This window comes from Euphorbia lathyris, chromosome 5, assembly GCF_963576675.1.
Source record: "Euphorbia lathyris chromosome 5, ddEupLath1.1, whole genome shotgun sequence".
Classification (NCBI taxonomy): domain Eukaryota; kingdom Viridiplantae; phylum Streptophyta; class Magnoliopsida; order Malpighiales; family Euphorbiaceae; genus Euphorbia; species Euphorbia lathyris.
The window spans coordinates 57,119,440-57,138,085 of record NC_088914.1 but is presented as its reverse complement, the minus strand read 5'-3'; the positions used below and the strand labels follow the sequence as shown (position 1 = coordinate 57,138,085).

At 38.6% G+C, this 18,646-nt stretch overlaps 1 protein-coding gene across 1 annotated transcript; it reads left to right on the top strand.

Moving 5' to 3' along the window:
* Nucleotides 1–4,706: 4,706 nt before the first annotated feature.
* On the top strand, nucleotides 4,707–18,038 carry LOC136229818 (beta-glucosidase 12-like). Its single transcript, XM_066018703.1, has 11 exons — nucleotides 4,707–4,874; nucleotides 4,980–5,049; nucleotides 5,147–5,205; nucleotides 5,280–5,355; nucleotides 15,435–15,512; nucleotides 16,306–16,393; nucleotides 16,499–16,748; nucleotides 17,056–17,171; nucleotides 17,278–17,492; nucleotides 17,768–17,857; nucleotides 17,932–18,038. The coding sequence occupies exons 1-11, from the start codon at nucleotides 4,707–4,709 to the stop codon at nucleotides 18,036–18,038; spliced, it is 1,317 nt and encodes a 438-aa protein (XP_065874775.1).
* Nucleotides 18,039–18,646: the final 608 nt, after the last annotated feature.

Sequence of the window (18,646 nt, the reverse complement as noted above, 5' to 3'; positions counted from 1 at the left end):
ATTTGTTGCTCAAAATCCTATAAATAGAGCCTAATCCTTTCATTCCAAACCCCACTCAAAAATCAATCAAACTCAATCAAACACAACACAGACAACTCAAATTTTTCTCTCAAATTCTCTGCCAAAATCGGCTTCTTTATCAATCCTTAGATTCGTAGAAATCGTTCTCTAGCATCTATTTAGTCTAAACAAGATCTCAATTCCCAGAATAAGTTCTTTAATCTTCAGTTCCTCAAAAAAGCTTTCAATTGTCAGAAACTTCAAATCCGAAATTCTCTTAGTTTAATCAATCAATTCTCAAATCGTTTTTTGCAATCTCTTAGTTAAGTCAGTAGAATCATTACCCAATCCTCGGTTCAAGCTTTCTTAGTCTAAACCAAATTTCGCCATTGTTAAGTTCTTCGAAGCTTCAAGCATTTTCCGTGAAACCAAGATCACCGAAACCCCATTTTTGAGTCATTCTTAGTTTACACACCTATTCCAAATCATATTTGGGAACTTTTTATTGATCTCAATCGATTAAAAAGACCCAGAAACAAGCTTTTGAGTTTTCATCATTGAAAAATTCATCAAACAACCTTTCTGGTGAGCCGTTTTCCAAATTTTATTTAGAGTTCGTTAGCTTATTGTTTTAGCCCAAATTAATTTTAATCTCTTTATTGACATCAATTCTAGAACTCTCAATTTTTATTTCGTAAAAAACGACATCCTATAGCCTTCTAAATCGCCCCTAAAGTACCCTCCACGGAACAGAATCAAGCTTTTGGTTTTTTCAACCATCAAACAATTATTGTGTCGCCCAATTTTCAATAATTTATTCCGACTCATTTACTTGATTTTTTTCTGAAATTCCAGCTCTAAACCCTTCCTTCGCACACTAACTTTAAATACTAGCCTTCGTTTCGCTATAATTTCGACCTCTACAGCTCCCGAAATTGAGCCCGAAAGTCCCACAAAAGCATCAATTTAGTCCCATTTTGCTGTTGACTTGGTGGTAAATTTCTGCTCAAGTCCCTGAACACTTCGAATTACTTCAAATTCGCCCAGCACTACCTGGACAACGCTACAGCCCCCGAGCTGATTTTCTGGAGGTCCAATCCTCAATTTCACGCATCCCAACGGCATCAAATAGATCGGTTAATTTTATTTTATCCCGCACATATTTGTTTTTGTGACTTATTTGCGTTTCTAGCTTTAAAGTTATTATTTCTTTTTAAGTTGTAATTTTCATGCTTTATTATTATTTGTAATACAAAAAACATTGAAAAATATTTACAAAATCAATAAAAATATAAAAGAAAATTAAAAAATTTATATCTTTGTGTCGTTTTATTGCCTTTATTCTTAGTACTTATCTTAAAAATTGTTTTTTCCGACCGACCTGTCAAGTAACGTCGGGGCCCAAGACCGTTGTTTTTATTTTCAGTCCTTGTAACGGTCGTCAATCACTTTTCGTTTAGAATTCAAGTAAATTAGGGGCATTTTATTTATTTACTGTATTCAATTACCATTTTATCCTTTGAGAATTAGCTTCTTCGGCACGCCCGCATTATTTTTACCATTTTTAATCCCCGCAAATGCGTATCAAGGTTGAAAACTGGGATATTTCGAAAATATCGCCAACAGTAACAAATTCTTTAAATAAATAAATTAAAATCGTATATATATATTCTAGTGAACATAAGTAGTGAGAATGGGGTTAAATATGTATATACCGTGAATAATTTAATTCGAAAAATGAATTGCATAAACAATTTATCATTTCAAGTAAGTTATGGAGATACAAGGGTAAATGAAAAATAAATGGTGTGTAGTAAAATCTAAGAAGAACTACGTGGCTTTGATTCCCATTTTAAATTTTAAATGACGTTGCGTTTGGGATACGTAGGAAGCTTGATAGAGTTATGAATTTCAAGCCAAATAAATAATAAAATTTAGATAATTTGTGATAGAGTTTCTTACGAATTGTTAAGAAATTGGTTTAAGATATATTCCCTTCATGCCCGATGCCGTTAAGGGTCGGGTGTGACAGGAAACTAGTAAATGGATAATTATGTAAATAACACATCCAATTTTCTTGTTGAATTCAATTTCAAAATCAAATATTTTGTTCGTGTAGAAGATGTTGAAGAATGTGTTTCTTTTTAAAACAAGTGAAAACCTCAACTGATGTTTATTATTGTTAATGTACACATTTATATACACAATTAGTGGAAGTCTATCGTAAGTTGTAACAACTAACAATATAGGACCTCTTATAACATGTGTGGGTCCATGTTACACGTGTCAAAATATGTATGGAAGGTCCTCCATTTGACATGGAGAACCCGGTGCTTCTAATAATTTGCCACAATATAGACATGGTTTCAGTTTCTATGCAAACAATTAATTATAATATTACAACAAAACTATTCTATAATAAGAAAAATAATAATGATGATACAATAAATCCTTCATTAAAAAAAAGCATTTTTTTATAAATATAATGGGGATAAATAAAACCCCTTATTAAATATTTCTCATTAATAACTAAATATTTAATTTGGCAAAAACTTAAAAAAACTTTCCTCATAATGTTCTCCAAATCACTACAAAGAAAAACACACACACATATACCAATAATTTTTTAGATGCATTTTTATAGATCGTCATTATTAAAAACATTAAATAATTTATACATAATCTTATGCCCCTAACGCATATCTCTATCTATATATAAAAGTTGAGTTCAAAACATATTATGTGAACATACCATGTCAGCAATAGATGAGTTGTAAAAATTATAAAATCTATTATAGTGAAACACACAGTTGATAACAAAATATCACACTAGATATAAAAATTACAGGTAAAAAAATAAAAAAATCTTAATTTTTTTAAGTAGATTAATGTTCATCCCCTCCATCGTCGGTTACAAAAATCATACAACCCTTCCCATATTTATCGGTTATAAAGAAACTTCAAATCATTTCATTCCATATTTGTCGGTTACAAAAAATTTAAAACCTTTTGATTCTCATATCTGTTACAAACCTTAAAACCGTCTAATTAAAAGAAGATTAATGTTCATTATACCCATCATCGGTTACAAAAAGCTTAAAACCATTTGATTCTCATAACTGTCGGTTATAAAAAGTATAAAACCTTTTGAACCAATATATTGTTGAAGCCTGTAAAATGGATAAACTTAAAGAACAATTTTTATTGGGACTAAATCGTAAGAAATCCCGCTTCGACCCAAGAATTAAAGTTTCTCGGAATAATGTTTTACATTTTCTCGAATTTTTTTAGAAATTTCTGGGCACTTGTTTTCTCGCCAGAAAACGCCCACCCGGATTCCGTTCACCGGAATTTTGAAGCACGTTGGGAGGTGATGAAAAAGTATATGTCCATGGTCAAACTACCTTTGCAAGAAGGAAAGCCCGAAGGTTGTAGTCTTAAAGTTCAATGAATCCCTAGGGAGGAGAGTCCTTAAATAGGCTCATATCAACTAGAAACTTTAGCATTCATTCTCAGGTAGGAGAGTCCTTAAATAGTCCTTAAAGTTCAATGAATCCCTAGGGAGGAGAGTCCTTTTCCAAATAACACACAGAATCTTATGAAAAAGTAAAAATGGAATGGCTCTAAAGCCAATTAATTACTTAGACGTGGAAAGCTACTCAATCTCAGGTATATTTTCAGATCTCTATAAATAGCCCATTGACAAACGCCACAAGGTATGCATTCATTCTTCAAACACATACTGTTTTCAAATTTACTTCCTTAAAGTAGATCACTGAGTTGAGCGGCCCCTCCCTAACTGTTTGTTGATTGTTTTAGGTCTTTTCAAGTCTGATCATGATCATCGTGTGGATTGAGAGACATCACTAATAGACTAATAGAGATAGTATTATCATATTTTACTACAGTTCTAATTCATATGGTTATAAATTAAAATAAATGATGCTTTAAAGGCTTGGTCCATGAGATGAATTCGTATTAGCAAAGAGTTTTCTAAATAGTAAAAAAAAATTGATTTTTGGACAAAACACGTGGCTGACACACCGGCCACACCTTATATATTCTAGTTAGAATCTCTTAGACATATTTCCTTCTGAAGTACTTTTGCAATTCTTTTTAGAACATCCCCCATTCTCGTTTTCCATTAGTTGATCTTTCACATATGTCATTACTATTTTCATTATAAGAAAGACAAAATCTCATGCTTTAGCTAAATTATTTTCTTCTTGAAACCACTCTTTAACCAATTTAGATAGGTAATAGTTTTGAAACATTGCTCATTGACATAACTAGCTTCACCATATGTACAAGAAGGTAAAGGTCATTTCTTCTCAAAATTATTTATGACATAATTGAGGAAAGTTTTTTTAAGTTTTTGCCAAATTAAATATTTAGTTATTAATGAGAAATATTTAATAAGGGGTTTTATGTATCCACATTATATTTATAAAAGAAATGCTTTTAATGAAGAATTTATTGTATCATCATTATTATTTTTCTTATTATAGAATAGTTTTGTTGCAATATTGTAATTAATTTTTTGCATAGAAACTGAAACCATGTCTATAATGTTAGTTGTTACAACTTACGATAGACTTCCACTAATTGTGTATATAAACATATACATTAACAATAATAAAAATCAGTTGAGGTTTTCACTTGTTATAAAAAGAAACACATTCTTCAACATCTTCTACACGAACAAAATGTTTGATTTTGAAATTGAATTCAACAAGAAAATTGGATGTCTTGTTTACATAATTACCCATTTACTAGTTTCCACTATAGCTTGTGGGAATGAAAATAATATTTCAATTAATCGAGCAAGTTTTCCTGCATCCTTTGACTTTGGGATAGGATCATCTGCTTATCAGGTATTTAACTAATTATAATATTCATTTTTTTAAACCAAATATTCATTTTATTAAGATGTCATTATGTATTACTCCACATAAGTTTAATATTTTTTTATTGAATAGTATGAAGGTGCAACAACTAAAGACGGGAGAGGACCATGCATATGGGATACCTTCATTAAAAAATCCTCAGGTTTCATATGTTTTTAATCAAACCTAAACTGCTCAAACTTTATGATTATTTAAAAAATGTATATATTTTTTTAATATAAAATTTGGATATGGTGCAGGTTCTGTAGCTGACCACAATAATGCTAGTATTACCACTGACCAGTATCATAGATACAAGGTAGATATGTTGTTTTTATACGTCATAAATATATTTCTTAATTAATCTAATAACATACATGTATATTTCACCAGGAAGATGTGCGTATACTGAAAGACATAGGTTTTGATATTTATAGATTTTCCATCTCTTGGTCTAGAGTTTTACCTAGTAAGTTTACCGTTATATATTTTTATGATGACCCGCGAGGCTAAACCGGGTCATATTCATTTCGCAGGCCCAGCCCATACTTAGACCCATGGTCTAAGATCGGATGGGACCCGAATAAAGGAAGCGGGCGCAGCGAGTAACCGCCCCGAATGGGACCCGAATAAGCGGAAACGTGTGAAGCGAGTAACCGCCCCGAATTCCTAAACGGAGCATCAAGACTCCCACTCAGAACCACGTTCGTTGCCATGAAAGCCACGAAAGGGACATGGTCTAAAAAGGGGAACCGCCCTCAGAACGTGGCCCACTAAGGAGTAACCGCCCTCGGCGGTTACCTAAAAAAAACACCTATAAAAGGCCTTAAGAACAAGGGAAAAAGGTACGTTCACATTTTTTGCCCTACAATATTATTGTCAAATTACCAACCCTCTTACAAAAACTGACTTGATCGTCGGAGAGTTTTCCCGGAGATCCCGTCTCCGGTTCTATTTTGCAGGTAACTCCGGCAGGGAATATCAAATCGGATCCGGCAAGTTATCATTGGTGCGATGAACGTGGACCTTTTTTACCAACATTTGGTTAAAGGTACGCGAAGAACATGTCAGAACCATCACGAACGACCGGCGTTACCACTAGATCAACCAGTATGAACTCCAGGGGACCACGGATTGCGAATTCGCAACCTGCAAGTACGCAGCCTGTGGTGCCTAGCTCATCGGGTCCTTCGGGACAATTGAGTCCCTTATTGGAAGTCCAAGTGCAAACTGAGATGGAAATGTCCAATAGTGATTTCGTGCAGATGGCAGGACAAGTCTTGGCTTCGAACATGAGCCAGGCGGCTGGAGATCGAATGATTAATTTACTAACTGCCCTCGCCGAACACAATACCGCCGTGGCGGCTGCTCCTCAAGAACCTGTGGTTATCTCAACACAATCACCGACTATCCCTGTCATATCGGCCCTCCTGCAGCCATCTCAGGCGCCAAATCAAGTGGGCCAGAGTAGTCGCACAAACCCACACAGCCACCCGAGCAACTACTCGCACCCAGATCTCATTACGACGATACATCCGACCTGGCAGCCATCCCAACCGTTGCCAGGAGTGCAAGGCACTCTTCCGCTACAGCAAGTGGAACCTTTTCCTCACAGACATTCGGAGTTGATGACTCCTGGGCGAGAGCACACATGGAACTTTGATCCTATAACGGGACATCGGTTAGTCCCCCAACAGGCACACATCTCAACACCGATGGGCGGGTGGATGCCACCCAGAATTCACCAGCAGCGGATGGAAGAAGTCCGGCGAATACCCGATATTGACTTAGAAGATCAATTACGAAGCATGATGGAGCGAATGGGGTACTCGCCTAGGCCGAGAGCAGAGGTCCAGAGCGATTCACCTTTTGCCCCTTCGTTGCGGGAATTCATTCCAGATCACAGAATCAAAGCGCCCGCGATACCTAAATACTATGGGGATCCAAATTCTGATCCTGAGGCTTATGTCAGGAACTACAGAGAACTAATGGATGTTGCAGGAGCGAGTGAAAGCATCATTTGCAGGTTATTCTCGACAACTTTGGGCGGAGCCGCATCTGATTGGTTTCGATCTTTACCCGCAGAATCTATTCACAATTGGCATCAATATAGTCGGGATTTCTGTGCGAAATTTGTGGGCTGTAAAGCAGCGGATGTGACGGATAGGCAGCTAAAGGAGATCAAATAGAGGAACTATAATTCCCTAAGGGAATTTGTTGTCGCATTCAACGATATTCTGGTGCGATTGCAAAACCCGGATATCGTGAGCATCCGCAACATCATGGCAGATGGAACCACAGATTGGAGTATGCGGGAGGAAATCATCCGCAACAAGCCGCGCACAGTGGCCGAACTTATGAAGATAGCAAAGGAATTCATGGAAGTGGATGATGTCAACAGGGAACATAAGGCTCAAACCCGGCGAGAAAGAGATGCCGCTAGATCCACTTCGGACAATCGGCGCCAGATCCAGTCCAAAAGCAATTCTGTTCGAAGAGGCGATCGCCCCTTTCAAAGTGGAGGATATCAGACACCATTAAACACGACTCGCCAGGAGGTGTTACTTTGGATCGAAAAGAGCCCCTTGAAGAAGGATATGCGGTTCCCCGAGGTAAAAGGTCAAACCAGTTTGGGGCGACATCCTAACAAATATTGCAGGTTCCACAGATTGAACGGCCATGACACGAATGATTGCTATGAATTAAAGAAGGAGATTGAAAGGCTGATCGAAAGGGGCAAACTGAGTCAATTTGTACGAAAAGAGGCTAATAATGAGAAAGCAACGTTACCGCATGAAGCAGAGGTAAGGCCCGAAAAGAAGCAGAAAAAAGGAGTGATAAACGTGATAGCCGGCGGGATCTATGAGCCTCCAACAAAAAGAGCTCGCCGTGAACAGCGAAAAAGCAACACTCATAGGGGGGATGCCCTCAACTACTCATTTGCGCGAATCACGGAGCCGCATGCGGATGCTTTGGTGATCACAATGGCTGTGGAAGGCTGGGACGTCAAGCGGGTCCTTATTGATACTGGCAGTTCTTGTAATGTTATTACTCGGACTGCATTCAACAAGTTGGGAATTAATGACGAGCGAGTGGAACATACATTCATGGATGTAACTGGTTTTGGGGGTCAATCCTCTCAAACAAGTGGACAGGTGGTGTTGGAGGCAGAAATGGGCGATAAAAACCTAAAATGGCGAGGTGATTTAGAATTCGCAATTGTGGATCTCCCATTGGCCTACAACATAATTCTGGGACGCCCATTCTTGTCGGAAACGGAGTCGCTCATCTCAATGAAACATTTAACATTACATTTGCCAACACACCAAGGGCGAGCCATAGTTGAAGGTGATCAACTTGTATCTCAACAGGCCTATACATTGTCACTTGAACCAAAGCCAGACGAGGAAGATAGGGTAGAGGAGAAATTGCCAGCGGAAGCATTGGGAGAAACGAAACTATTCGCCATCTCAAGCGACAAAAATGTGCGAATAACGACGGGCCTCCCCGAAGAAACGAAGAAAGCCATTGCCGAGGTGATGGTCCAATGTGAGTCGGCATTTGCCGCCCCAAATGAAATACTGAAAGGAATAAGTCCAGACGTAGCAACCCATCGTTTGAATGTAGACAAAGGTGCAACCCCAGTGAGACAGAAAAAGAGAGGACATGCTCCTGAGCGGCAAAAGGCGATTGAAAAAGCAGTGGCGGATTTGCTAAAGTCAGATTCAATTCGAGAAGTCACCTATCCAGAGTGGTTAGCCAATGTGGTGCTAGTCAAAAAGCCGAATGGAACATACAGAATGTGCGTCGACTTCAAAGATCTGAACAAGGCATGTCCGAAGGATATGTATCCGCTTCCTAACATTGATATATTAGTAGATGGAACTGCAGGATATGAAGCTTTATCATTCACCGACGTGAAATCCAGTTACCATCAGATACCCATGGAGAAGGCGGATGAAATCAAAACATCGTTCATAACTCACCAGGCGACTTATTGCTTCAAGGTGATGCCCTTTGGATTGAAAAACGCGGGAGCAACATACTAGAGGATGATGAACAAGATATTTTCAGACAAATCCGGCGAGAACTTCTCGATCTATGTTGATGACATGATCATCAAAAGCAAGAAAATGCAAGACCACCCGTAAGATATCAAAGAAATCCTGGAAGTGCTAATCAAATATGGCCTCAAATTGAACCCAGAGAAATGCACATTCGGAGCAAGAGCGGGAAAGTTCCTGGGTTTCATTGTTAGCGGCAAGGGAGTTGAGGCGAATCCCGAGAAGGTTAAAGCAGTAATGGAGATGAAAACGCCGAGGAGCATAAGAGAAGTACAGAGACTAAATGGGCGGTTGGTGGCATTAGGGCGATTCATATCATGCTCAGCTAGGAGATGTCTACCTTTCTACAATGCCATCAAAAAATCCAAGTCCTTTGAATGGACGCCGGATTGTCAAGAAGCATTCGAGGGGATAAAGCGATTACTGTGTTATCCGCCCTTAATGAGTAGGCCGGAGGATGGAGAAGATTTATTTCTCTACGTATCCGTCACCAATATGGCGATATGCACTGTGATGGTGCGAGAAGAAGAAGGACAACAATATCCAGTGTACTACGTGAGCAAAGTCCTGAAGGATGCAGAACTCCGGTATTCGAAGTTGGACAAAATGGCCCTCGCAGTGATAACCACGGCGGCTAGATTGAAACCATACTTTCAGGCGCATACTATCATTGTGAGAACTGGCATCCCAATGTGAAAGGTATTACAGAAACCTGACGCATCCGGCCGGTTGATGGAATGGTCAATTCGCCTGGGAGAATTCGATATTCGCTATGAAGGGAGACCAGCGCTAAAGAGCCAAGTACTCGCCGATTTCGTGAACGAATTCACCTGGGATGACGATGAATGTCCGAAGGCACAAAAAGAAGAGTGGAGCATGTACACAGATGGGGCATTATCTACAGATGGAGCTGGGCTGGGAGTCCTCATCAAGGGCCCGGAGGTTATTCGCCTGTGCTATGCAGCAAAATTAACTTTCAAAACTACCAATAATGCCGCAGAATATGAAGCAATGATATGCGGATTGAAGTTGCTCAATGAACTCACCCCAAAAAGAGTGGTAATCTACAGCGATTCCAAACTCATGATAAACCAGATCACAAAAAATTATCTGGTGAAACAGGAGGAGCTAGTAAAATACCATCAGGTAGTCGGCAGATTGACACAAGAGTTAACGCACAAGGGAGTCGTTTGGGAGATGGTGCATGTTCCGCGAGGCCAAAATGCAAAGGCTGACGAATTGGCAAAAGCAGCGGCAAGTAGGGAACCATGGAGTCAAAAGGCATGCAATTTGGAAATAAAATCGGCACCAGCATTCGAGGTCGATCAGATTATGGTCATCGAAGAACCGGAAGACGATGAAGATTGGTGGATGCCCATTCGCCAATATCTGGAGCAGGGAGATTTACCGGTTGATAAGAGCTTAGCCAGAAAGCTAATTGGGCAGTCAGCTCGATACTCAATTCGGGATGGAATTTTGTATCGGAAATCGTATACATGTCCATGGTTGAAATGCATTAGTCGCAACGAAGGAGACTACGTGCTGCGAGAATTACATGAAGGAATTTGTGGCGTGCACGAAGCTTCGGCGGCATTGGCAAGAAAGGTCAAACTGACGGGATACTACTGGCCCAAGGTGGTGGAAGATTCCCAGAAGATGGTTGCGGAATGTCACAATTGTCAAATACATGCGAATGAAAAGCATGTTCCCGGAGCCGAACAAATCGCTATAATGATGGCGTGGCCATTCGCAACATGGGGAATCGATATAGTGGGTCCATTCCCAGAAACGACAAAGAAAAGGAAGTACTTGATAGTCGCAGTTGACCACTTTAGCAAATGGGTAGAAGCGGAGGCAGTAACCGCACAAACACCTGAGCGAATGATCGAGTTCTTACGAGAGAACATTATCATGCGATTTGGAATCCCGCAAAAGCTTATAACCGACAATGGCATCCAGTTCAACTGTTCCAAGTTCAAAGCATACTGCGAAAGCATGGGGATCAAAAATCATTTTTCTTCCGTAAACCATCCCCAATCGAATGGTATGACGGAGGTTACCAACAGGGCCATGATTCAAGGCATCAAGAAGCGGCTAGGAGACAAAAAAACAGGTTGGGCGGATGAGATACCCCATATGTTGTGGGCATACAGAACCTCTGTAAAGGCAGCAATAGGCGAAACACCTTTCTCGCTAGTTTATGGAGCTGAAGCAGTCCTACCTGTAGAAATCAAGTCGCCCACAGATCGGATAATTTATTATTGCGACACACAAAATCCTATCAACATTAGAGATGCTTTGGATTCTGTGGAGGAACGAAGAGAAAAAGCTTACATGCGAATGGCAGTATACCGCAATAGAATCAAGAAATATCATGACAGAAGAGTGCGAAAAGTAATAATCAACGAGAACGACTTGGTCTTGAAAAAAGCGGATAAAATACAATCCAGAGATGGCAAAGGCAAGCTGGGCGTCAACTGGATCGGACCATACAAAGTATCCAAGAAGCTGGGACCAGCCACTTTTGAAATAGAAGAAATGAGCGGAAAGAAGCTCCCGCGCACCTGGAATCTAGAGAATCTACGCCTATATAAAAAGGCCGAGTAGTTCGAGGAAATGACGAGTACTCTTTTTCCTTTTATGAGTTTTTCCCATTGGGTTTTCTGATAAAAGGTTTTAATGAGGCTTTGATCCCACACAGTTGGTGTACCTATGTAATAAACCTTTTCTCTTTATCAATAAAGGTATTCAATTATTACATTTATTCAATATGTTACGCCCGAATGCGGATTGTTCTTAAAAACACATAAATGTGTTGCCTATTAAAGAAAGGCGGATGCATGATTACGCATCACTCGCAAAACCCTTAGGGTTAAACTCAAAAAACACATAAATGTGTTGCCTATTAAAGAAAGGCGGATGCATGATTACGCATCACTCGCAAAACCCTTAGGGTTAAACTCAAAAAACACATAAATGTGTTGCCTATTAAAGAAAGGCGGATGCATGATTACGCATCACTCGCAAAACCTTATGATTAACCTTATGATTATATTATTTTCGAAAGAAAAATAATAGAGTAAGGCATAAAATTAAGCGAATAAACGAGTACTCAAAAATTATCAAAAAGGGTTTGGCCACCCTAGCGAAAGCAAAAATTACTATGAAGAATTACAAGTATGAAGTCGGCAAAAGGCAAGGATCATACATGAAAATAAAGTGACAATAATCGCACGTATAGGCAAAGCGGCAGGTGAAAGAAAATTAATATATACGGGCAGTTTGTTACATACAAAAAGTCCAAATATAAATTAAACTATGCTACAGCTTCCTCTCCTTCACCCCTATTGCTTTCCTCGCCTCCAGCGACTCCCTCATCTCCTCCAGTGGGCGGATCTACTTCAAGCGAATCCTCAACCCTCGAATCAATAACAGCTTCAGAGGGCGGTACCTCTTGCTCAGGCTGAGAGATGTCCTGCGGTGCCCCTTCTTCCGCATTCTGGGTAGGGATCTCGCCGATAATTGGAGATTCCTAAAAACTCTTCCAATCTAAGAGGAGTACCTCATCCATATCAGCATCCTCGGCTTCCAGCTTGTCCCACTTCTCAGTTAAATCCTTTTCAGGGATGGGAACCTTAGGGCGGTTAAGTACGAGACCCTGATGTCCATGCTCATAAGCGGCATGAATCCGCTCCCCATACCAGTAGATGCGGGCACCGTCTTCAGCCAGAATTTCCTCAGCCCTCTTCTTTTGTGTCTCCTTGGAATCAGCTAGATCATCGAGGGCCTTTCGCAGCTTCTCGGACTTAGCCTGAAGAGATTTAAGAGCCTCCTCCTTCTCGCTCACAGCCTTCTGAAGGGCGCCTTCTAGGACCTTCACCTTCCCTTGGGCATCATCATAAAGCGACTTCTGAGTCGCCAATTCAGTACCAAGACCTTCCAACTCCTTGGCTCGCTCGGCTTCAGAGAATGCCCTCAGCGAAATTGATAATCTGCATATAAGACGGCTCACGAATAAAAAAGGGCGAATAGAAATAGGCGGTTACAATGGACGCAAGATCCTTAAAAGAGAATGACAAGCAACAATGTACCTCTACAGAACGCTTCTCGATCCCCTCCACAGCGGTAGGGAGCGGTACTTGTTCGCGCACACGGGAAGCAGAGGGAAGCCGCCCGAGGACATTGCATATGGAAGAGACAATGTCCTTGCAAGAAAAACTCACGGCCATGCCAAAGGTCCTAGTCCACCATCCGCTGATGTCGGGAATTGGCTGCAAAGGCGTAAAGAAAAATATCAAGAGAACAACAGATAGCTCATGAGGAAAAAAGTAGCAATATAGAAAGAGGGAATAGATCAAGATACCTCGTGAATTGGGGTACTGCTCTTTCCTTTGGATGAGGCGGATACGGGTGTACCGCCAACAGTAAGGGACACGGAGGTGTTCTTCTTCTTGGGACGAGAAGACTCTGTATCCGCACTTATCTTCCGCTTCCTCGTCAAAGGAAGATCCTCGGAGGCAGAAGCGGGACCTTGTGAAACGGAGGCCCTTACAGGAGAAGCCGCCTCAATGGAAGGAATCGTTCCTCCAGAAGAATCCGCCCCTACAACGGAAGCGGTTCCCGCCATCCGCTTTTTCCTTCTCGCTAGGGCTTTAGCCTCCCGATCTGCAGCGATTTGAGATAAAGGATCACCCCTGCAAAGGGTTAAAAGAAATCATCAACTTGGAAATAAAAAGTACCTTGTACAAAAACGCGATAAGGGATATAGACCACGCGATCCCCCTCGCGGTAGGCAATCGCTACTCGGCTCCTTAGCATATGGAAGGCCTGATCATATGTCCATACAAAAGGAGGGGTACTCTTCAGGAACTCGATGATAGCGGATTCTTCCTTGCTGGGGTAACCGAAGTTCAAACTCTTCACATTGGGCCGGCCCCAACGGCGAAGGAAGTTCAGATTTCCCTCATTAAACTTGATAAAAAAGTAAGAGCGATCCCACTCGCGGATCTTGTTCAGCTTCTCGTCAAAACCATAGTATCCGCTCTGGCGGATGAAAGTGAAATATCCCGCCGAACTCTTGAAATGATGAAGCTTGGAGAAAATTTTGAGCGAGAAAGGAACCTCCAAACAATCCGCCAGAAATTTATCCAGGGTCAAGTCGGCCCATCCATTTGGATGTAACTGCCCGGGTGCGATTCCGTAACCGCTGAGGACGGAAGCAATCTCATCCACCAGCGGATAAGTGAAGCCGCAGATAATTTGGGCGACGAAAATGGTGAAATACCCCTTTGGGTAATCGCCCGGTCCTCTATCCTCCCCGGGAATGATGGTCTCGAGACCTTGGAGCCAAGGATATTGCACCCGCAAATCCTCAATGGTCTCGCGACAAACTAGGCTTCCCGACCTGTCCCTCTTTGGTAACAAACGGGGGGTTGGGACAGGTGGCGGAATCAACTTCTTAGGGTCAAAATCTAGACCCTCGTCGGTTGTATTCGCCAGATGGAGGAAGTCAGCGGGGTGGGAATCAGACCCATGAGAACTGGTTGAAACTTCATCAACCATCTCATCAACTTCATGAGAAACCTCGCGGACGTAGTTCTCATCAAACGGTGCGAAATCGAGGTCGGGGTTCGACATGTTGAGGAAAAGAAATAAACAGAAGTAAAAAGCCGAACAAGGTACAAGTTATGAAGAGGGAAACTTACATGGGAAACACAACACAGAGAAGTGACGGAAATAAGAGGTCAACGCCGGAAAAGATGACGCCGGAAAAGAAATAACGAAAGAGGAAAAATTCACAAGTTTTTGAATTTTGAATAGACAAGCAAAAACGAAGCGTCCCCTATGAACAGACCCTAAAGGGCTCTTGTATCAAACTAAAGGGGAGGCATGTGATGACCCGCGAGGCTAAACCGGGTCATATTCATTTCGCAGGCCCAGCCCATACTTAGACCCATGGTCTAAGATCGGATGGGACCCGAATAAAGGAAGCGGGCGCAGCGAGTAACCGCCCCGAATGGGACCCGAATAAGCGGAAACGGGTGAAGCGAGTAACCGCCCCGAATTCCTAAACGGAGCATCAAGACTCCCACTCAGAACCACGTTCGTTGCCATGAAAGCCACGAAAGGGACATGGTCTAAAAAGGGGAACCGCCCTCAGAACGTGGCCCACTAAGGAGTAACCGCCCTCGGCGGTTACCTAAAAAAACACCTATAAAAGGCCTTAAGAACAAGGGAAAAAGGTACGTTCATATTTTTTGCCCTACAATATTATTGTCAAATTACCAACCCTCTTACAAAAACTGACTTGATCGTCGGAGAGTTTTCCCGGAGATCCCGTCTCCGGTTCTATTTTGCAGGTAACTCCGGCAGGGAATATCAAATCGGATCCGGCAAGTTATCATTTTATTTATTAGCTCTTTTGAAAAAAAAAATAGTTACTTTTTCTAACTTTATTTCTCTTATATTTTGTACAATAATTTAGAAGGAGGGCGACGTGGAGGAGTAAATAAAAAAGGCATCAACCACTATAATAAACTCATTAATCACCTATTATCAAAAGGTTTAATAGCAATGTCCCTTTCCCTTATTAATATATTTTATTTACTTTGCAATTTTAAATAAGTAATACATTACTAATTTTAAAGCCTAATATTTTGGTTAGTTCTAGGAAACAATTTTTATTTCCAGTTTGTGTATTAAAAAATCAAAATAGTTTCTTTTTCATTTCTTTTTGTAGTAATCATTATTATATATCGAATTAGTGTAAAATATTTTTTTACTAAAGATTATTATATTTTAAAATTTTATTTAAATTCAACAATATGAATACATTATTGTGATAAGAATTATTATTTATAAAATTATTAAAACTATAAATAGTAAAATATATGAAAACCAAAAGAACATAATATATATATACATACACACGTGGGAGTGACTAAGTAAAAAGCAAGAAAAATAATTAAAATATATGTGAATAGTGGTCGTATAAAGTATAAAATGTATTAGAGCATAAAATATGACAAAAAAAGTCTTATTTTCTAAATCCTCAATTGAGTAATTTATACAACTAAACAAAAAGTCATGTCTTTCGATTTCGTTGAAAAAATTTCTTAGAAAATGGCCATCTTTTCCATAGCTAACAAACCTTAGACTGTGCTTTAATCTTTGATATATTTTCACTTTATTTGACAAATTTTGACACTTAAATTTTATAAATATTTTGCATAAAATATTAAGATAAACAAGAACTCATGTTTAAAGACTTTTCCATAAATTGACCTTTATTTCTTCCAAATGTCATTTAGAAGGAAACAAATATATTAAATAATGAATACTTGTTTATTTTGAAGGTATCAAACCGATTGTAACTCTATTCCATTGGGATCTTCCACAAGTTATAGAAGATCAATATCAAGGTTTTCTAAACCCTAAAATTATGTAAGTACAATTTTAAATATGTGTATGAGAAACGACTATTCATATTAATCTGCTTTAATTATTTGTGTGAGAACTCGTAATTCATATTGTCCTATTATATGACAGTGATGATTTTCGTGATTATGTTGAGTTGTGCTTTAATACATTTGGCGATCGAGTAAAGCTTTGGGTCACTATAAATGAGCCAATGATGTATGCACAACAAGGTTATGCAAGTGCAACGTTTGCTCCAGGTAGATGTTCAAATCGTTCAAGATGCTCTGCAGGTGATTCTAGTGTTGAACCATACATAGTAGCACACCATCTACTCCTTGCTCATGCGGCGGCGGTCAAACTATATAAAGAAAAATATCAGGTGAAATCTATATTCATTCTGAATATTAATGTGTAAATAAAATAAATAATCATTTTTAAAATATAAATACTCGTAAAACTATAATTTTATAGCATAATTGATAATAATTTCCTTGTTTGCCAAAAAAAATCCTTAGAATGCAAGCATAAAGAGAAATCATAAAATAAATAATCCATTGTACGAGACTCTACTAATAACATCTTAATTAGTTAAGTTATGGAAACCTAACATGCTTAATAGACTCACAAACATAAAATGATAAAATATTTATTAATTTATTTAATTTCTTTCAATTAAAACTTTGTAGATTTCGCAAAAAGGTCAAATTGGAATTTCACTAAATACTAACTGGATGGTGCCATACTCAAATTCACAAAAAGACCAACTAGCAACAGATCGAGGTTTTGCTTTTACATATGGTTGGTATGTATTTATTTATTTATATTTATGTTTGAATTTATATAAATATGGATATGTATATAAAAATAAAATAAAATGGAACTGAATTTACTTTTTTGTTCTGTTGAAGGTTTATGGAGCTACTATATTCTGGATCTTACCCACTAGAAATGATTGTTAATGTGGGAAAAAGATTACCAAATTTTACTAAGGAGGAAACCAATACGATTAAAGGATCTTATGATTTCATCGGAATCAATTACTATACTGCGAGATATATTGCTGATACTCCTTGTCGAACTCAAAATTTGAACTACATCACTGACTCTTGTATCGATATTAAAAGTATGTAAATCAACTTTTTTCTTCACTAAAATTACCTTATTATTTTCTAATCAAAGAAATTACTTACTTTAGGTGAACGAAATGGAATTCCAATTGGTCCTCATATAGAGGTATAATTTATAAATTAATATAAAACTTAAGTATCATAAAGTGACTTTTTTATTTATCATGCTACTCTTTATTTCTTGAAATATTTTTATTAGAATTTTAAATATAGTTATGATTTAATTATGTACAGAGTAATTAAAGTTCCTAAATCTAATTTAATTGAACAGGGTACTTGGATGTATATCTATCCAGAAGGGCTTCAATATTATCTACTTTACATCAGTACAATGACCCTGTAATCTATATTACAGAGAATGGTAAAAAACAACTACACACATAAGAATAATAAACAATTATTTCATATTCTTACATTTATTTTGTTTTGTATTAGGAGTTGCTGAGCATAAAGATAACACAAGTTCTATTTTGGAAGATGATAAAGTGAGAATAGAATATTTTCATAGTCATCTAAGTCGCACTCTTGAAGCAATAAGGTGAGTATTATAAATTACAAAAAAAAAACAATAATGGTGATTTTGTTGATAAAAAAATGAATTGATGACTTGAACAGGCTTGGAGTAAACGTAAAGGGGTACATAGCATGGTCGTTTTTAGACAATTTTGAGTGGACAGCTGGCTACACAGCCAAATCTGGAATAGTTCATGTTGACTTCAAAAATGGATTCAAAAGATACCCAAAACAATCATCATTTTGGTTCAAAAAATTTCTTACTGTTACTAGTATAGAGTGGCTTACGTGGCTCTCTTTTTTTACTTGTTCAATGTACACAACATAAATTACTAAGCATAATAAAGTATTCCTGTTAATATGGGTTTTCCTAAGGATAATGTCTAATTGCATCATTCAGTGTATTTTAGCTTCTTCTAATGACAATCAACCTTCTTTTATTTCCTCATATTTCACTCAATTGAACAAATTTTGAGAAGAAATGGCCTTTACCTTCTTGTACATATGGTGAAGCTAGTTATGTCAATGAGCAATGTTTCAAAACTATTACCTATCTAAATTGGTTAAAGAGTGGTTTCAAGAAGAAAATAATTTAGCTAAAGCATGAGATTTTGTCTTTCTTATAATGAAAATAGTA

Bases quoted from the DNA above. Each gene is read 5' to 3' on its own strand.
- LOC136229818 (XM_066018703.1), top strand. From the start codon at position 4,707: ATGTTTGATTTTGAAATTGAATTCAACAAGAAAATTGGATGTCTTGTT. The intron at 5,356-15,434 runs GTAAGTTTACCG...ACAATAATTTAG, and splicing joins TTGGTCTAGAGTTTTACCTA to AAGGAGGGCGACGTGGAGGA. The intron at 15,513-16,305 runs GTTTAATAGCAA...TTTATTTTGAAG, and splicing joins TAATCACCTATTATCAAAAG to GTATCAAACCGATTGTAACT.